General features: G+C 36.7%; 3 protein-coding genes across 3 annotated transcripts; 2 read left to right on the top strand and 1 right to left on the bottom strand.

The window, feature by feature from the left end:
- The first annotated feature begins 4,059 nt into the window (after nucleotides 1-4,059).
- Nucleotides 4,060-10,223, top strand: LOC145223390 (cytochrome P450 2L1-like). Its single transcript, XM_080089813.1, has 9 exons — nucleotides 4,060-4,389; nucleotides 4,611-4,756; nucleotides 5,303-5,405; nucleotides 6,173-6,285; nucleotides 6,741-6,856; nucleotides 7,371-7,483; nucleotides 7,798-7,942; nucleotides 8,534-8,691; nucleotides 8,993-10,223. Exons 1-9 carry the CDS (start codon nucleotides 4,069-4,071, stop codon nucleotides 9,302-9,304), a joined length of 1,527 nt encoding a protein of 508 aa, XP_079945939.1. The 5' UTR covers nucleotides 4,060-4,068; the 3' UTR covers nucleotides 9,305-10,223.
- LOC145223393 (uncharacterized) lies at nucleotides 9,846-17,618 on the bottom strand. Its single transcript, XM_080089816.1, has 3 exons — nucleotides 17,299-17,618; nucleotides 16,761-16,865; nucleotides 9,846-9,910 (listed from the first exon to the last, which is right to left on the bottom strand). The coding sequence occupies exons 1-3, from the start codon at nucleotides 17,607-17,609 to the stop codon at nucleotides 9,871-9,873; spliced, it is 456 nt and encodes a 151-aa protein (XP_079945942.1). The 5' UTR covers nucleotides 17,610-17,618; the 3' UTR covers nucleotides 9,846-9,870.
- An 86-nt stretch (nucleotides 17,619-17,704) lies between these two features.
- LOC145223392 (cytochrome P450 2J2-like) lies at nucleotides 17,705-21,404 on the top strand. Its single transcript, XM_080089815.1, has 6 exons — nucleotides 17,705-17,834; nucleotides 18,088-18,203; nucleotides 18,753-18,865; nucleotides 19,454-19,598; nucleotides 19,696-19,853; nucleotides 20,265-21,404. Exons 2-6 carry the CDS (start codon nucleotides 18,113-18,115, stop codon nucleotides 20,574-20,576), a joined length of 819 nt encoding a protein of 272 aa, XP_079945941.1. The 5' UTR covers nucleotides 17,705-17,834; nucleotides 18,088-18,112; the 3' UTR covers nucleotides 20,577-21,404.
- The last annotated feature ends 10 nt before the right edge of the window (nucleotides 21,405-21,414 follow it).

Below are 21,414 nucleotides of genomic sequence, written 5' to 3'. Positions count from 1 at the left end.
TGCCAGACTCAACTTACTACTTATGTTAAATATAAAGTTAAAATAAGCTATGTTTTGCCTGTAAGGTTAACATTAACAGCAACTGTTGAAATATCTACGATAAAACGTATTCATTACATACTATAACAGGTTCGATTTTTGGTAGTTTGGTATAACGGCAACTACTTGGTATATTTTTTACCCTTTCTACCGTGTTTGTTTCAGCGATTTTCTTCATACCGATTTTCAGGAACCGATTATTTAGGCGAAATATATATTCCTTTACCTGAAGCTGACTAATTCTGTTTTAACCAAAGAGTTTTATCGTCAAGTGGTTTTCCAGGAATATATACTGTTGGTTTATACTTGTCTAGTCGGGTTATGCAAAGGGAATAATTAGTTACTTAGGGTTCCTGTAACAAAACAAACGTCTAACAACTGTATTTAAATTGGCACAAGAAAAACTGTTCAACCGGGTTCCGTTACGTCTATGAAAGAATAGGAGAATGTTTGCAAAATTTCAATGATCATTTTCAGGAACGAAACTAACGGTGTTATTGAGAATACGAATGTACTCAAGAGAAAAAGTAACCATTCCAGACATTCACCGTGAACCGAAAGTCAAGTTTGGTCTAGAAACTTCGCTTTTCTACGAAACCACAAGTCTCTAAACCTGGGGAAACCCCCTTTTAAACATTCAGGATTACCATTGGATTAACTCAAACAAAAATCAAGCCACAAAAACCACCATTTTGAAATGGCCTTATAAGTGACTTTTGATTCTTAGGAATATATCTGCGTACTAGTTTTGAGCTTTCAGCAATGTCAAATCTTTTTCGCATGAAAAAAATTAAGTTGCTGACGATGGTTTCAAACAACTTCTTGTAAAAACGTTAAGGTAGACGCCTCATTAGAAACCGACTTAAAAAGTTACTTAAGTAAAAACTAAACTGCCAGTGAGTATTCTGATAGTGATAAAAACAACAAATCAAAGTGTGTTAGGCTGCATGTAGTGCGCTGTCTTCACCTATCAGGATACATTGCAACACGAAAAATACGGATTAATTTAGGTGTACTGAAAGCTTCAGTTTACTAAGTTTAGGTATATCATCAGTACGGTCTGCGGCCCACTAATCATTTAATGCAGGGGTCGGCAACCTTTTTTCTACTGCGGACCGTTTTTGAAACTGAATTTTTATCGCGGCCTCTTTTAGCTACATGTGAATTTTGGTCACAATAACGTCATGTAATACTGTACATTCTATTGATTCTATTTAATTAAAAGACCGATGACGCTGAAAAAAAATATATACCTTGAATTCATCAGTATTAATGACTAACTGTGTTCATAAATTTGAATCAATATCGTCACTCGCAAAATACGCCCATTTTTGAAAGCACCTTAGCCGTAACACGGTTCAAGGCATCTCCAAAATTCCCGCAAAGCAAAAAATGTATCTCCATTAACTATGGGATATTCCCCATTCCATTGAGGGTGAACAATATTCAGCAGGGTATGACGCATGGGGTTTATGGGGTCCGGTTGCGTAACAATAGACACCATGGTAACCACAAAAATATGCCGAATTTTACGAAATAGGGTTAACAGTGCGGTGACAGGATATAATATAGAATAATTGTATGTTATGAGAATTATACAGATTGTATGTTATAAGCAAGGTTACCATCGATATGAACCACAAAAAACGGACAACCGAAAAGGTAAATTTTTGTACGAAACGAAACTAAGGTTTTTGAATAAATCTTTGCATTTATACGAGCCATGACATATCACATGCCACATTTTTTGTTAGTAACAATCTGCTCCAGCAACTCCTTGTTCGTAAAAAATACTTCGTGCCTCTCACGACAGCTGTGGTCTAGGTTTACTTTTACTTGTAGCAGGGATTTGGCTGTCATTTCACCAAGTCTGACAAAATACGGACTCAAGTCAAAAACGAGGACATTTCTATGAAATACGGACAATACGTTTTTCTAAGACATTGCCCTTCAAAATAAGGACAAATCTTAGAAATAAGGACGGTATGGAAAATCTGGTTATAAGGTAAGATATCCAGATCTTCGTAAATGCCCAGACACATGTGCAACTGTAAACCACGAAAAACGATAATTTTCAAGTTTCGGTCTGAAGCCACAATATAATCAGTTTCGTCACGCAACAGCGAACACTCACTGACGCGTGTCCTCAAAGTGATGAGTCATCCGACTGCTCAAAACCGCTTATCTCACGAATACGGGGAATACCCTATGACTAATGGTTGATTCGAGTTGAATTGATGACCGATATTCATAATCGTCACATTGCACCATGCTGTGTAAGATGTTTTATGTTTTTTTTACTACTATGACTACAAATTTTCCACCAGTGCACTCTCTGAAACAGTGCTTCTCAACCTTTTTGCCTCGCTGTAAGCTAACTGCGGAGCCCTTTGAAGGTTTAGGTATTTTTTGTACCTTTTTTGTATGAAAACAAAGCAAAACACTTGCACTAAAACAGTGCTTTTCACCGTATGCTAAACGCATACCACCTGACGTGATTTCCTATCGCTGCGTACCGCACAAAATCTAACGGGTAGAACAAGAGATAGGCCTATTCTTTTCGGCATATTTCCAAAACCAGCGGTTATCATTTCAAAAAGAATGTTCAAGACGAGATTTGCCCCAAAACCAGGGCTGATCAGTCGGGTCAGATAAGTTGCAATTCTTGATCTGACTTGAATATAGCAGAAAGCTAATCAAGCAAAACAAGACCTGACAGTCTGTTTGAGCATTTGCTTCTACATCTTTACATTTTTTACTTGATTAATTGGTGACTGTTAAGTTTATAAATTACTGCAATACATTTGCCCAGAAATCAGACGTCGGGAAATCATCATAAAACACAGCAGAGTAGAATGTAGAACGTACTTGCAGTTTTTATATGTGTGGACAGGATCGCAAGTTTTATCTCGCTGCTGCCACCTATAGTCTTTTCAAACCACTTTGTTAACCAAAGTTTGACTGACTAAGCCAGAGTTGGAAGGGTTCAAAAATTTGGGTGAACTCGAAACTTCAAGAACGAAACAACTTTTTATACAAAGCCAGAATTAGGCCCAAAAGTGGGTGAAATTGCACACATGACGCCAAGTGTGAAATCAAGTCCGTTTTTTATTTGAACTTGAGCCAGAACCCGAACCAACTGAGAAGCCCGATCCGCCACACCTGGGCTAAGCAATCAATTCGACGAACAAACTCAAAGACACAAATCTCGAATATTTATTATGTAGGCTATTGCACGCATGTTGGCGCTGATTTGCTAAACCATTTGTTGGCTCGTTATGCTGTGATTAACAGAGCCCATGCAATGTGTGAATTGCGAAACGTAAACTTGGCAAAAAATTAAAAAATTAAAAACTAAGTGAGAGGGCGACGGCTTGAGAGATTTTTGGGAGAGTTTTCGCAGTATGTGAAAAAAGCGTCCATAAAAGTTGACCATCCTTAAAAACGACGTAGTTTAAAAACTGCACACCAAGAACATTCATTTTGTAGTAGGGCTACACTACCAAGAAGTCTCAGTAATTTCTGGCCAAATCAACAATCATGACTTTGCAAATCACCGCAGCAACAACGTCACGGTCCGATGCACAAACAATGCCGACATTGCTACGCTTCAGGGATTTCTGCACAAGTCAATAACATTGGACCTTGTTCCTCGCGTTTGTTTGTTTACATTTGCATTTAATTAATGTAAAACTAGGGAAAAACCATATTACAAGACATTAGCGCTTTCGTTTAAAAAGACATAAATATGCAATTCTAAATCAGGGCATTTGATTGGGGCCATTAAAAAAATGCAGTTCAAACTATGGCCAGCAATGTGCAATGGCATTTACTTTCTGTGATAAAGGAAAGTAACAGACTGAGTGTCTGAAGTAGATCGTGTTTGCATGAAGCATGTTATTAGAAAGGATTCTGTGATTTGTATGGTTTGTATGTTATGTTTCTAATTTGCGTAGGTCGCATATTTTAGAGTAGCCCAATTGAATGTCCATTTTTAGTTCTAATAAACGCACAAGTCAATATTCGATCATGTTTTTTTTTTCCCCAGTAAGCCTGGTTTCAAGTAGGCTTACAAAAATGTTAGAGCATTTGGTAGATCTGGTGACTGTAACCAATGTATTGTGGCTTATTGGTGCATTCTTGGTCACTGTTCTAATTAAAAACCAGTTGGGCCCCAAAAATTTGCCCCCAGGGCCATGGGGATTTCCCTTTTTGGGTCATTTGCCTTTTCTTGACAAGCGTGCAGAAATTACTTTGGGAAAATGGGCAGAAAAGTATGGTCCGATTATGTCCGTTCGTCTTGGAAGTCAACCAACTGTTATATTAAGTTCCTATGAAGCCATAGAGCAGGTTAGTGTTTATATCGATATGTTTGTAGTTGAGAATAATCGAAGTGGTAAAAGCAATACTGTGTTCGAACACAATTACAGAATATTATTAAAACTTTGTGGATCAATTTCCATGAAAACTTGGACCCATTTTTTGTGGATTTTATGAGTTACTTAACTACAAAGGGTAAAATTCCATAAACAAATTTAAACTATTAAAACAAATACAAATTCTGTTTTCAGGCTTTCATCAAGCAACCGATTGTATTTAATGGCCGGTACACCACCTTCTTCACAAAGGTTGCCACAGAAAATGCTGGAATTATTTTTCTTGACGATTTACCAAAGTGGAATCTTCATCGCAGATTTGGTCTAAAAGCCCTTGGAGGGTGAGTTTTAATACTCATTTTTTACACAAACAATTCTCAGTTGTCACAGTACCCCTCTAATTTTTACATAATGATTCCGGTTTTAAAATGAAAACTTTTAAACAGTAAACCTCTGTTAATCTTGGCCGAAACAGACCAAAAAAATTATTCGGATTAGCTGAAGATTCAGATTACTGCAACATGGTGTAATATAAAATTTGCTAATGTGATGTAAAAATCTGGATTATGAGCTGTAGAAAGAGCAATTTTTCTCTGCAAAAGGCAAAAGTCCGGATCAGATATTCAGGATTAATCAAATCTTACCACTAAGAAAAACATTACAAATCATTCATACCTCAAGTTTATCCAAATTAGGCGAAAATATGGAAAAACCAAATCCAGTGTACTGACGTTTACTGTATAGTATTTAATTTAGCAGCTCCCCAAAAATTAGTTCCAACAGCAATTAGTCAAGCTGTAAAATACGGGATGAAATCCTGCAGCTCAATCTGTTATTTTGCTTGAAACAGTAATTTTGTGTGCAATCCTAAACCTACTTATTATTAGTGGTGGTCAATTGGGCTACAGCGTCGAGATGATTGTGCGTGAAGAGGTGGCACAACTATGTGACAAGATAAAAGAGAAAGTGAACCAGCCATTTGTACTTGAGGTATGGTGGGTAGTTTTAAAGATTATGTTTGACAACAATATTTCTACCAATGTGTTAAATTACTTTTTTCAAAAGTAAGTCACCTTGTATGTAAAGATTATCTCTTATGTGCTGAATTTTAGTAGGTTTAAGACAGTGGTTCCCAACCGCCGGTCTGCGTAAATATTTTGCCGGTCCGCAAATTATTTTACTGATCTATACTTTTTAAAGTAGGCCTATTGCAAAGTTGTTGGCTGTAAAACTGGGGTAGCTTTCCACCGTTGATATCCGCAAAATTATGTAATAAAGCTTTTGTGGCGTTTATGATTGTTTTGTCATAAACTGCGTCTAGCATTCAACATTTCTTTGTAAAACAAAGTTAGTTATTCTTCACTTTTAAGATGAGATTCACACTGGCAGCTAAACAACAGCAAACATCCCACTAACATTGACTTTGTATGTAAATAGATTGACGTTTTGTTGTTTAAGTTGATTGCCGTTTGGTTGCAATTTTTTGTCCTAAATACCTAGGCTATGACTAAACCTCGCAACGACAACTTTGGTGAACAAAAAGCATACAAATATCTGTTGCATTCACTACGATCTTTTGTTGCCGGTCCGTGGAATTTTTTTAGGTTTTTACCGGTCCAGTGGCGTAGAAAGGTTGGGAACCACTGGTTTAAGAGACAGAATCAATCAAAATATTAATTGATGATGTCTTTTTAAGTCAATATTTAAGTTTTTATTTTAATCAATAATAATTTAATGGCATATTTTGTTATGTTTAGAAAGACTTGTTTCTTGCCATTGCAAATGTGATCGGTGTACTGACAGTTGGAGAAAAACCAACAGAAACCAAACATGAAGCTCTCAGAGAAAAATTCTTGGAAGCCATAACAACGTGAGAAGTTTATTTATTTATGTACAACATGATAAAGGGGTTTACTGGTAGTTGTTAAATTACCAACTTAAAGTAATGCTGTAAGACACAACTAGGATCATGAAGTGCTAAAACAGGGGGAATGAGAAAGGTCCCAGAACAAAGACAGTACCGGCTATTTGCCCCCCAGAAAATATCAGTATTAACAGGAATATTTTACAATTAACAAATATAAAACATCATCAAGTTTGTAAAAATGATTTCAATTTTACTTTTGGAATTATATATCAATTAATAGAATTCCATATACTTCAACCAGTCATTGTAAAAAAGGGGTGCATAGAAATCCCACAAAAACATAAGGGATATGAGCAAAACTAGTTAAGAAACACTGTTAAAAAGATGTTTGTGACCATTTCAAAAATTCTGACCACAAAGTTTTAACTTAACAAGCTTGTGCAAATTTTGTTTCTTAGTTTAAGGGATGACAATTTTGCTTACATGATGATGGCAGTTTTACCATGGTCCCGATTTATTCCACCAATATCGAAAAACTTTAAACACATGCTTGGAACAAGGGACCGCTCAAATGGTGAGCTTGTACAGTCTCTCAATTCAAAGTACAAATGAGGCAATATCATTATTAACAATTTGGGTAGAAGCAATTACAATTTGCTAAGCTTGCAATTATGCAAAAATGTTTTTTTTATAAATGGCTAAAAGAGCTTTACAACAATTTATGCTTAACAGGAACCTTGTGTACATTTTAAATTATAACCAAGTAAGTAGTGAACGGTTTGTTTGCCTTAAGTAGTTCAGTAAACGAAATGTGTGTGTGCTGTGAGGGCCATGTTTTGCACACACAACAAACCATACCAGTTTGTTTAGTCCAGTGATCCCCAATGCTTTTTTATACGGTGGGGAGGTTTAGTGCAGTGCTAGCCTAACAAGATATTCAAAAAGTCTGTTTGTGACTACTTATATGAGAATAGCCATCGCATACCACTGGTAGTGGTTACCACACATCATATGCAACAAATTTTACCAACAATTCCGTTTCCTCTACTTAAAGTATATTTTACTAATGGCAAATATGTTATTTGTAGAATGTCTGTATCAAATTATTGATGATCATGCATCTGATATTGAAGTGAAACATCCTAGAGATTTGGTTGATCTGTATCTCACTGAAATACTGGACAAGAAGCAAGGATATACGGTGAATAGAACCATAAATTCTACCTTATGTACCCAAGTATCTGAAGTGCATAATTGACCACAACAGCAACTAGAATGGACATGGCAAATATATTGAAGGCTTCCCAACCTTTTTACCAACTTTTGCACTTCGGAAAAAGGTTTTGGCCCCAAACAGAATAATTGTGTTGTTTGTTTGTAACCTTGGTGGGGTAGTCAACGTTTAAATGGTCCACCACAGAGCTGTATATTTTATTGCAAATGAAAAGAGTAATTTTTATTCATTTCGTTCACTGGAAATTGGTGACTATTTGAATTCAACTTATTGCAATTAAGAGGAAGCATCTTCAACATAATGTGGCAGATTTACATGTTGCTGGAACCGAAACAAGTACTAGCACAATTCGATGGGCTTTGCTGTTTCTAGTCAAATACCCAGAAGTACAAGAGAAAGTCCACCAAGAAATAGATGACATTGTGGGTAAGGTTTAATTTTACTGAGTCACAGCAATGTAAAAATGACTTTGAAAAAGAGCTTCCCAACCAGGGTAACTTGACTTGCTTTGGTAGTAATGTAAAGCAAGCAAAAAGTAACCATATAAAAGTGGTAAAAAAGTACAAGAGATGTAGCAGTATTGCCAAATTGGTCCATTAGTGCCATTAATTTATTCATCCAATTTTGTTCATCTCAACTGATACAGTCAATCTGGCTATCCCCTACTATGAAGCTGACACGTGCAGCATACAAGGCAGGCAACGATGCTTGTGATTCGTCTTTCGACGGGTTTACCACTGAGCCTGTGTAGCTCAGTTGGTAGAGTTCCACAAAGAATCCTGTCATGGGTTTAAATCCCACTGCAGGCTACATTTGGTAGAGATTGCTTGGTGACTGGCTGATTCTGTATTACGCCTTTAATAGACTTGGCATACTGTGATTTGTTTAACCATGTTACATCCTCTTAGAATTGTGTGGCTTTTCCTCTTGATATCTCATTGTTATTTGTGTGATTTTCTCTGCTGAGTGATGTTGGGCTTTGGTCCGTTTAATGAACACATAACTGTTGTCATGTAGGTAAAGAAGGGAAAATTTCTCTCCATGCTGAGTTGCACTACACAAGAGCTGTGATACAAGAGGTTTACAGAATCGAGGCGGTTGTGCCTTTAAGTGTTCCACGACGCACTACCAAAGATATTACTTTTATGGGATATAAGATACCAAAGGACACACAGGTAGGTTCAACGAAGTAAATACGTAGCAGGACTGGTCAGGACTTCATGCACTAATACCAGGCAATAAAAAAGTAGCCTGTTTTCGATTTTTATGCCACAAACTGAAAGCTACTGTCAGCACAACAGCAAGATGGAATATTAAATGTACTTGTGCAAAATAATTTAGATATACTTCAAAAGTTGTTAGTGACTTTAAGTGTGCTTCAATTTATCAAAATCTTGGTTAGAGCAATCTTTTTTACTATTTTGCGCAATTGTGAAACAACCACTCACACACTCATGTCTGTTCTGTTATTATCAGATTATCCCAAACATATGGAAAGTACACAATGACCCTGCAGTATGGACAAATCCAGAGCAATTTCAGCCAGAGCGACATTTGGATTCAGAGGGAAAATTTGTCAAATTAAATCAGGTAATTCCGTTTTCCATTGGCCAGAGAAACTGCATGGGAGAGAATTTAGCTAGAATGGAAGTCTTTCTGTTTGTGGTGACCATCTTGCAAAAGTTCCAGCTGTGTCCAGACCCCCAGGACCCAGTGCCCAAACTTGGGGCCTTATTTGGTGTTTTCCATTCACCCGAGCATTATCGAATTGTATTTAGACAACGCTAAACATTTTTAAATAAGATTTTATGTGCGCAGAAGTTTTTAAATTACTCAAAAAACGATTGTGTTTGCAGTGCAAAATCAGCATGGATGTGGTTTAAAAACACATTTTGCTGTTTATTTGTTTATTTTTTGGTGCCATCCATTAAAAAAACTTTTGCATACATGAATCAAATGTTTTTACCAATTTAAGCTTTTGTTAATGTCATAAGAGTTATCTAACCGACATCTTTTTTTACAAATAATTGATTTTGTCTTTTTCTTGTGGTATGTACATAAATACGTCTGTATTTTTGTTTCAAAATTAAACCTTTTGGACTTTTGTGCTCTGTACTAGCATTTTATTTTTTTTATTTTTTTAACCAAAAATACAAGTCAACATTTTAAGTTGCCGACCCCTATATTTGTTTTGTGTGTATATGGTTCTCCCAATCGACATGTTCAGTTCAAGTTTCAATGCAATTTTTGTAGAAGTTTTTGTAAGTCATAAATAATTCATGAAATTTCATCACCTTACTGTTTTCATTTCAAATTGGTGTTTCTCTTCAGCCGAACATGGTGCTGTAATACTTTCAAATATTCAAGGTGCCTTTGTTCATTTTTATCCAGTATCTATCAAAATATAATATTTTTAATTCACAATATTCGGTTCAATTAGTAAATACACAAGTTTTGTAATTTATAACAATCAAAATAGCCAACGTTGAGCTACCAACAGTATTTATCAAATGTTAAGAGTAATTTAGAACACTGTGCTATGCCATTATGCATGATTCACTTTAACTTCAAGTTGTGTTGTTCGTCATTCAATTATTTTTATCGTTTGCCAAAAAATGCAATGCACTGATGTCTGTACCAAGATTTTCAACAATGCAATTTTTCAGCCGCTGTATCTTTTACACCAATAAATGAAAAATTGATTTACTGTTTGGGTTTTGGGTTTGTACAGTTTCATTGTGTTGAAACCAGAAAGTTTAACACCTATTGCTATGTGCTAAGAATGTTTAAAACCGTTTTTGTATGGAGGAAAGAGCAACAGAATAACATCCAATTTCCAGTCTTCACGCAGTTTTAAAGACTTTTTTATTAATTGTATGCGTGAAAGCAGAGGTGTGGAACTTTTGTTTTTGGTGTGTCAAATATAGTTAACAAGATTAAACACACCTATTTGTAAACTGGTTAACCAAAAAATGGAAACAAAAGCACTGGACGCATTGTTCTGCTCAGAAACAGAACAAAAAATCTTACGATGCCACTGCATTGAAATAGCGAGCCAAACGTTAGAAAACTAAACGTCTATGCGGGACAACAACCATTATATAATGCGACGTATTTGGCGTGGGCCACCAGACCCTAATTTAATGAGAAGCCTTTGGCCCGCAGGCCGAAAGTTACAAAAGGGTATCATTGACCCATGGGCGTCCGCAGGAAAAAATACAGAGGAGGGCAAACTATCGTCACATCGCCGCTCGATAAACGGTATTTCCGAACAAAAATCATCTGACAGTGATACTCATTCTTGCCAATCCCAATGTAGCAAAGTAGTGCAATAAACACAATATTAACTATTACTGAAATATGTGATAGGTTGGCAAACGATTTTTAACGGAAGTAGGATTTAACAAAACTGTCGTTCAAATGGTGTTAATGTTAAACAAAAATACTAAGTTTAGTTGTTTCTATCCATTGTATTTTCGCTGACGTTTCGTCCACCAGAACGGTAGGACTTCTTCAGAGCAATGAATGACGAATGCAAGCAACAAGCGAAAGGCGCAAGAACAGCGTGATACCATAAAAAATAATTATATTATAACAAAGGCCATCCGAAAAGAGTAGCGTCCGTTGCAGTCTATCCAAATCTGATGTGGCCATATTCTTTTTTGATGGTACCGATATCGACTGCCTTGACATACCTTCTGACCGCTGGTAGACTCGCTTCATTATAATCTCTTCTGATAATAGAAAATGCTGTACAGGCGTCTTCGTCCACCAGGTTGCATATTTAACAAAAATGTCGTTCAACTGGTGTTAATGTTAAACAAAAATAAAACGCCTGTACAGCATTTTACGCTGTTCTTGCGCCTTTCGCTTGTTGCTTGCATTCGTCATTCATTGCTCTGAAGAAGTCCTACCGTTCTGGTGGACGAAACGTCAGCGAAAATACAATGGATAGAAACAACTAAACTTAGTATTTTTGTTTAACATTAACACCAGTTGAACGACATTTTTGTTAAATATGCAACCTGGTGGACGAAAACGCCCGGATTTACATACACGAACCTTATCAGATGTAACAACAGACGCAGTGAAGGTATCACATAATGGCTTTTTGACACATCCATCAATGACGTAATAATATGCTTGTTACCGAGCTATTGTTAAGTAATAATGTTCGATTCATTTAATCTGTTGTAAAGCCTCATCCTGTTCTGTTACAGTTACAGCTTATATTCGGTGCGTTTGACGGGGTGGAGACCCACGACGTCTTCAGTTCACGCGCCCCCTCTTGCCCCCCGCTGCGGACGCCCATGCATTGACCTTATTTTGCTTTAACCGAGCGTTCCCACAATAAGGAGCAACGTACCGGTGATTCTCTTATGTGAAAACACAATCGAAGGAAGCAGGATTGGAACCCGAAACCTTGTGCACACGAAGCACTGCGTTAGATTGTTCATTAAAGGTGTCACGAAAAGTACACGGAATCCAAGTTTTAACACATTATTTGAACTTATGCAACCGACACTCATTAGTACACGCTTTGCGAACAACCTTGATAGGACGTTTTTCCAGTTTAGTAAGAATGCAAAAAAAACAATTGTTCGCTCACGTTGGGTACTGGATTCCTAACAGTAACTAAACCGATAGCACGTTTTTTCTGGTTCGGGGCATTTACGATTTCAACAGACACATGTTGATCAAAGGGATTTGAAACATAATGCAAAACAAATAGCTGCAGTACGACCTTTGGAAGCTATGGTGCGTCCTTTCGTGATTGCATGTGTCAAGTCAAGGTTATGTCCACTGTTCCTATAACTCAGAAAGGTTAAGGGGAATTACACTTCGAAAAGTAAATATGCTTAACTCTTTGTATGCTTTTAAATTCGGGGGCCACAGTCGCTGAATAGTCGAAGTCGATTGAAACTAGAGATGCACCGAATCGGATTAACTTGGGTTCCGCCGAAACCGAATATTCGGCGATTTCCTAATCATTTATGATGCCATGCGAAGTTTGACATAAAAACCTAAGTTTTTCTAAAGTTTTTTCTGGTAAACAGTGTTGCTAGACCACATAATAGTGATGTTTCATTATCATTTCAGTTCTGTGGGGTTTAAGGCTGCCTCGCCTGTGGTTGCAAGAATGAATTGCAGACTTTTGTTAGGAGTAGGCCAAATAATATTGTTTTAAAAACCATAATAATTGTCGCTATTTTAGTTATGGCCTAGTTCAAAAGATTGTGCGGTACCTTATAAAGCAAAAAAGACAAAGTTTACGTTTTTAATTTGTGTTCGCAAAAAAATGGTTTCGTCCAAATCGTAACAAATTATTCGGCCGAAACACAAACTTTGTAAAAAAATGTTCGGCCGACTATTCAGTACATGTCTAGTTGAAATAAATATTGTGGCGTCAGAGTCCGGAGTAGGAGTCGTACGCTTCTTAAAAGTAAAGTCGGAGTCGTTTTTTTTATAGTATGGAGTCGGAGTTTGGAGTCAGATATTTTTAGACACACTGACTTTCGGCCAACTTTGTTAAAAAGCAGTTTTAACTTGCTCAAGGACAACTCAACGTCACTTTACAATCCTGCATATATCCTGCATACCAACGCATTTCGACGTGGAACTAGTACACTATTGCTTGAAAATACTTTGTCCAAGTTAGTTAGTCTATTCGCACTGACGTAACGAAACCAGCATGGAAATGTAAATATGCTTGGCAGATATTTCAATAATCCCTACTGTAGCTATCATATATGATATAGTGCCTACTCTGACTTATAAATAAAACTATTTTTTCGCTTATGGTTTGTCAAATCGAGCATAATATTGTAACGTTCAACATTGCAATATGGATTTAAATCGACAAAATGCCTATAGGCTTGGTTTTGTTGACCAGCACAGCAAGGCTTATGCGACGGATGACCTTCGAACGGACAGTCAACAATGACTAGAATCGAGCGACAACAACTGAATGTTTTCGTCTTGTCAAGCACATTCCTATACAAATGATTAGGGTACCCTAAAGGTAACTGGTTGAGCGCTGTAGTTAAATGTATTGCAAGAGAGAAGAGTTTATTTTTCTTGAGGTACCCTGTTTCCACAAAAACAGTTTGTCGTTTGTTAGAGCAAGTCGAATGTAAGAGTCTTCCCAAACGGTTTACGCAGTAGTCTATGAACTTTGAACTTCAGAATAGCCTGGTGGATCTTTTTAAGAATCTTAGTCATGTCGACCTCGTACGTAATCGCAAATCTTGTGTTTGAATGAAATCTAGTTTGCGCAACACTAAAATGCCTTCAGGTTTATCTGCTAGTTACTGAGGTGTGTCACGTTTCTTAACGTAGGTGGTGAGACAACCGCATTATTGCTGTAAAGTTTCTGCTTACGTATGAAACATAGACCGATTAAACAAGTAGTGCTAGCGCTGCAGTTTAGCCAAGTGAGATGTATGTGCAATTGAGTTTATAGAGCTCTTCTGGCAAATGTATATTTATTCCGACGTTTCGACGTCCTATACAGGTCGCCTTCATCAGGGTAAATAACACCGAATGCGACTAGTACAGAGCACGATAAACAAAGGAATAAAATATACATTTGCCAAAAGAGCTCTATAAACTTGATACTATGCCTGGCAGCAATAGCTTATATATGTATGTGCAATTGGTTTGAACCGGTGATTACAAAACACTTAATGTAGTCGCGTACTACGTATATCCAAAAATCTGTTCCTTACATCCAGAAAGTAGACGACACTGCAACTTCTCCGACACTACAGTAATATTTGTTGCTTAATAAGCGTGTTAAATGCAAATAAAACTAATTATAGCTATAGGATACACTCTGCACAATCTATAAGTTTATGTTGATGATATTGTTTTTGGGTTTGGAAAACAAGACTGGGAGGTTAACGTTGGTAGAACCAGTCAAGTGGGTCCCTAGACAAACCCACAGTGTTAGGAAATGGGTGTTGGGTTCTTCAGGAAAAGTAACCTCCAAAAGAAACGCTTGCCGGATCTAGTGTTAGGCACCGGAAGGAAGTCAAAAGTAGTAAGGGTAATTATACACGTAACTTAGTTAAGTTATACTATCTACAACACCCAGTTTATGAGATTTTTTATAGCACACTTAGGACAAAAAATGTTTTCTGCAACATTTTTTCTAGTTGGGTTATTAAAAGACTTCACCTGCGAGTGATAGAATGCTAAAACGACTAAAGTTGCTTTGTCGCCAATTTTCTGCGTCACAGGAGCTATTTAAGCGCTGCTAAGAACTAAATAGTTTGATAGTTGCAAACCTCTAAAGTGTTAACCTTCAAGGATGAGTTAAAACAAAGTTTTATCTTATTTTTCAGCGTTTTGCTTCTAAAATGCATGTTATCTAGGCATGAAAATATAAAGCAAATGTCTACGAATTTGGAAGACTTATTTTCCATTACAAACATTTTAATTATTATAAGTGTGGCCCTAATTTCTCTGGCCATACAAAGGACCAAAAGGGCCCAAAATCTGCCGCCGGGTCCTTGGGGTCTTCCTATACTTGGCCATGTCCCATTCATGGAGAAACACGCCGAACGTACGCTGGGAAAATGGGCCGACAAATACGGACCTGTAATGTTCGTTCGACTTGGCATGCAACCCACAGTGGTGTTAAGCAATTACGAAGCAGTTGAAATGGTGAGTTGGTTTTGATTAAACTTATGAAAAAATAAAACAAAAAATTTCGCTATTAACCACCCTTGCAAATGGGATTTCCACACCTTAAAAACATTTTTTTATTTAAAAAGTTTTCAGCTTACAGATTTGTAACATTTAATAGATGACGCTACGATTTAAAATCTATGAAGTTTTCTAACTGCGTTTAAAACCACCACGCTTTCGAACGCGAACACCCCATACGTTTTTTGCACGAGTCAAGCTCGTAGCAATTATTGCTTGCCCCTTTACTTTAAACTGATCGTCCATACAGTAAAGATTGTGCATGCAAATAATGACCAAATAGGAGAAAAAACATAGTTTGGCTATCTGTACAGTGGCGCAACTAGCGGAAAATTGACGGGGCAGGCAACGAACTACCATTACGTCTTTTTCAAAAACGATTGTATTGCTAAGTGCGTATCATAGATTGGTCGAATGACGTGACGCGCTTTTCCACTAATAATCTAAAAAAAAACTGGGTTTCGTCCTTGGATTGTACGGCTTCGAATGCCGTGAAGAAGTAACACTTGTAAGTCACAAACCCATTGTAAAAAGTATATTAACGTTTTAAACTAAGGCATTGTTTCGTAACAAATAAACTCGTTCGACTGGGTGTTTACACGTTAATCCAGTGGTTCTCAAACCTTTTTTTGTTGCGACGCCCCTGGAAAAGTTTTCAGGACTTGCGACGCACCAGCAAATAAAAGTGAATGAGGAAACTGATTATTAAAGTTGTATTTATTGATACAACAACAAAAAGCCACGAAACGGAACTATTCTGCGACGCCCTTGGAAAATTGAAACGACGCACAGTTTGAGAACTGCGTTAATCTTTCAATCTGTCTACTAGTGCTGTACCATGTTATGTGTAAGTTCATTCCTTGTGCATATTTACGTCAGAGGCATCTAGTTGGAGTGGAGACCAAGTAAATGTGGTAATAATGTCTTGTCCATCTAAGAAAATGACGAAAATAACGTCGTTTTTTTAAAAAGTCTGTTTCGGATTGTGGACCAGGAACTGACGCGTAAATTACAAACAAGTTATTGAAAGATTTTTGGCTGAAGCTCCACGCCGATAAACCTTTTATTTTTGTGTGTTTACATGTATATACGTTTTCAAGTTCCAACAAAGATCGTTGTTGCGGTTATTTAGGTTGCTGTATAATTACATCGCAGAAACTTCGTTTTTACCATCGCAATACATGCCGATGAAGCGATTTACTGCTGCACCGGCGCCAAGTCTTTTTAGCTTTGATGCGAACGAACGTGTTTTTGGCGCAGTACGAGAGCCGTTATACGCAATAACGTCGATAGAAAAGGGACCTGGCATGCCGACGAACCTGCCCCCCTAGTTGCGCCCATGTCTGTACACCTCAGGAGGCTGTTTTGCTAGTTTGTGGACAAAGAACACTTTTGACACTTTCTTGTGATTAAACTATTCATGTACATCTTATATGTTTCTTGTCAATAAAGCATATTGTCAGATAAATCTTGCCCTATTAGTTGTTCATTTATGCTTTCAATTTAAATTATATTTGTCACACTGATTACCCACTTTTTAAAGGCTTTTGTCAAGCAGTCTTCAAGATTCATCGGAAGATATTGCAGCAGCTTTTCCAAGATCATGACAGAAGGTTCTGGAATTCTTTTTCTCCAAAATCTAAAACAATGGCATGTTTGTCGACGTTTTGGTCTCAAGGCAATTGGAAAGTGAGAATTGTTAAACACATTATAACAAAAAAAAAACGTAGTATAGACTAATCCAGTTAATTGCAAATTAGCCTTTTCCTTGCAACTAACTGGATTATGTGATAGTAGGCAATTCTCCAAAATGTCATAGGCTATGGTTCAACAATTCCTATGCAATTATCTGGATTCATTGAAACTAGCGTAACATTTTACAGAGTAAGCCTATAACTACTAAATATGAGCTGCAATACAAATCTATCAGTTAAATTTAGTTAAATTAGTTTCAAAAACATTGTTATTGCAGTTATTCGCTGCAATTCTTTACAACAGAACTACACCAATTACAGGGCTTGCTCATTCGCCCATTTGAAACCACATTAATAAACAACAAAAAAGGTACTTACCTGTGAAGAAGCAAGATCAAAATTGTGTATATTTTAGTGCAGGACAAATTGGCAACAACCTTGAAAGCATTGTATGTGAGGAAGCAAATCAATTCTGTCAAAAAATGAAAGACAAAGCTGGCACACCACTCATAGTTGAGGCAAGTTGCTTTATCAAATAACTTTAAATAATTACCATTTTCTTTACATGTCAACCTTTTTGGCAATTTTTGTAAGTTTAACCAAACAATTTTTTGCAGCAAAATTGTGTCAGTTTCTACCTTCTTAATGCCAACAGAAAAAAGAGAGGCATTATATCTGTATCCTAACATTTATATAAAGTCTCAATCTTTAAAATATGCAAAGTAAACTTACTTAGCAACCCAAAAACTGCAAATATTTACACAAATGCAAAACCATATTTTTTTTGTATTTTATCTACAGAGAGATCTTGTATTTGCAATAGCAAATGTTGTCAGTGGAATTACTGTAACTGAAAAACCCACAAACACAAAGTACAAAAGTCTTCAACAAATCTTCATTCAAAGCATTGAACAGTAAGTTACCAACATCAAAATTCAAAATTACATTCTAACACCAGACTTTGTCATCAAATATATTGGAAGTGAAGATTTTGTAAAAAAGCTTATTTTGTGTCACACTTGGAAATTTTATGACAAACTGTCTAAAAGTCAGTCTTCTGTATTTGTTTACTTAAACAAAATGTCTTGCCATTAAAATCTTTACACATGCAATACAAACCTTTAAAAATTTGATTTGTTTGGATGGTAATTAAAAAGTGTGCTTCAGATTTCGGGAGGATGGTTTTGCCTTTATGTTGTTTGCCACGTTTCCATGGTTTCGGTTCCTGCCTCCATTTTGGAAAAGTTTTCAGCGCACATTGGATCTCAAGCAATGTGGAGATGGTATGTAAGTAAAAATCAAATCTAGTTCAGGACTCAATTTTAGGTCAAACTTCTGTAAAATAGAATTTATTTTTAAAATGAAATGAATACACTTTTACAAACAGTAAAAACTGACCTGGTCTGATCTTGCTGCTAGCAAAAATAATTAAACAAATTTAAACCAGTAGCATTTCCTAAACTAGCAACCTTTGCATAACTACTGAATTTAGGAACTTACTGCATTTTACAAATATCGTTTTTTTTAATTGTTAACCAAACACAGTGATCATGTAACAGCAACTATAGCACGCTATAACACACACAAGACTTTTGACGTAACTTAGCCAGTACTTTGATTTGGCGTGTATCCAAGATATAACTTGTTCACTTTAAACCTTTGATTAAAATCTAATAAACGAATACAAAACTGCTTTGCCTACTGCAGTGTTTTGCTGATGTTGTGCAGCTGATTAGTTTAGGCGCCAAACAGGTAATACGTATAGAAATCATAATTTGCATCAGTTTGATTTTTGGTTCTCTAATTTATTTATAAATTTTTGCATTTCTTAGCTTATATGGAGGAAATAATTGAGGACCGTCTTAAGGAATACGACCCCAATCACCCGAGAGACATGACTGATTTTTACCTTACAGAAATGAAAGAAAATAAATTCGGATTTGATGTAAGTTTGACTACAAGTAAATTGTCAAGGCAAATGGTACCGAAAATGTTCATAATTATTAGTGATGCACCGAACCCGCCTAAAAAAGTTCGGGCCGAAACCGAATATTCGGCCATGAGGCCGAATGATTTCGGCCGAATCAGGCCGAACCTAAATTCCCCGTTTCTTTGGATGTTTTCAACTGAAACATGTGTTGTTGATGCGAGTGAACTCAATTTTGACAAACTAAAATCACTTTTACAATGTGTAAGCTTTGCTAAACATATAATATTTTGCAGACAACGTGGCTAGTGTTTTATAGATACAACAAATAGTTAATTTATTATGTTTCGTATGAGCGTAAATAAAATTTAAGGCCTCAATTCCATGCAATAAAAAAGTTTGGTTTCGGCTGAATTTTTAAAAAAGTTTGGGCCGAAACCGAAACATCGGAAAACAGCGGATTCGGCCGAAATGTTTCGGTGTTTATCACTGATGGAATTCATTCTGAGAAGAAACGCACAGAAGCTCATATATTTGTATCAAACATACCGTTTCGACACACATCGTATGTCATTCTCAAACAAAATGAAACTTATATTTTAACAGAAAGGTCACTTGCGTTGCCTGATGAAAGATTTGCATGTGGCGGGAACCGAAACAGGTTCAAGCACAGTTCGTTGGACGTTGATGTATCTCCTCAAATACCCAAAGTACCAAGACTTAATTCATGAAGAAATTGACGAAGTGATCGGTAAAACATCATCACAATTTTTTTAGTGCAAAATCTGGAGTAAACTATAAAGACTTGTACGAATGGAATGAAAACTGATTTTTTTCTACTGTTATAGGTAAAGAAGGAAAGGTTACCCACAGTGCACCACTGCATATAACCAAAGCGTTTATACAGGAGGTTTATCGTTGTCACCCGGTTGTGTTATTGGGCGTGCCACGTCAAACTGTAGAAGATGCAACACTCATGGGATATCATATTCCTAAGGGCACCCAGGTACAGTAAAACAATAACTTGTTTTTAGGGTCTAAATAAACAGCAGTTTGGCCAATAGAAAACGGATAAAGTGTGTGTTATACTTGGTTAATACAGACCCGTAGAAAAAATTGTTTGAATTAGGCGAAGTTCCAGATTAACCGATGTCGATTAGTTGAAGCCTTACAACATTACAAATCGTTTGTACCTCAAGTTGATCCGAATTAGGCGAAGATCCGAATTAACCGAATAAGTTTATTTTAAAAAATAACAAAACCCTGTTTCAAACGAGCGTCTTGTACTCTACCGTAACCGTTTTGTGACACAACTGATGCCTATTTGTTATTTGTATGTGCCTAAGTTGCATGAACAAAAACTACTATGCAGATAATTGCAAAAATCGGTTAACAAATAAGTTTCACCTTTTCTCAGGTACTTGCCAACTTCTGGAAAGTACACAGGGACGAAACCAAGTGGACGAATCCAAACGTCTTTGACCCGAAACGACATTTGACTTCCGAGGGCAAATTTATCAAATCTCCGTATGTGATTCCATTCTCTATTGGCCCGCGCAACTGTCTGGGCGAGAATTTGGGTCGAATCGAAGTTTTTGTGTTTGTGGTGACTATTCTACAACGGTTCACGCTGTGTCCTGATCCGGAGCATCCGGTTCCGAGTATGGAAGCCGCGTTTGGCGCGATTTCTGGCCCCAAACATTACCGCATGGTCTTTGAAGAGAGATAAGCACGTTTTTGTCAGATAATTATCTTTGTAAAACTTCATAGTACGCCAGGCCCATTGAAGGCGTTATACCGAATCAGCCGATCACCAAGCATTCACCACCATATGGCAATGCAGATCGCGAGTCCCGGAAAAAGATTCTTGTCGTGGGTTCAAATCCCACCGCAGGCTACATATTTTTCCATCCTACGCCATGCTATGTATGAAATGCTTGGCCGGCTTGATTTGGTATGACGTCTTTAATGGGCCTTCCGTACTATGATTTAACTTATTGTAAATGTCTAACTAATATGTCTTACAGCGTGTTAAATAACTTTAGTAAGTGAACTTTATGTAGTGTACGCTACAGACAGTGCACACCGTTTCGACGCATAATGTTTCATCAGTGCAACTGGTGACAAGACGTTTTCCGAACATAGGCCTGTGTATAGCCCTGTTACGACACTCCAGTTTGTTGAGATTAATGGTTTTTCAAAATGCTACCCGAAAAGCAATTTATGAAAACTATTTAAATTTACAGAAAAATAAAAAATAAAACCGAATTTTATAATCCATTTAATTTCCATTTTTTAATCTTTTTAATCGTGTTTTTTATGTTTTGCGTTTATCAGAAATTATAAGTTTGTCAATTTATGTACATTTTATGTAATATATTTTATTTAATCTTTTAAAATGCCATTATCCCGCCATCAATGCAAAATGTTTATCAATGCAAAATTGCGCCTATTTTATCTCCAATTCGTAACGCCTTAATGCAAAAAGTCCTTAAATGCAATAATGTACATGTCGTTATAGCTCAAGCGTGTTCTTTTGTAAATAAAGTGTGTGACCTTTCTGATAA

The sequence above is a fragment of the Phallusia mammillata genome, chromosome 4 (genome assembly GCF_965637545.1).
Source record: "Phallusia mammillata chromosome 4, kaPhaMamm4.hap1.1, whole genome shotgun sequence".
NCBI classification, from domain to species: Eukaryota; Metazoa; Chordata; class Ascidiacea; order Phlebobranchia; family Ascidiidae; genus Phallusia; species Phallusia mammillata.
This window is presented reverse-complemented; position numbering and strand designations above follow the sequence as displayed.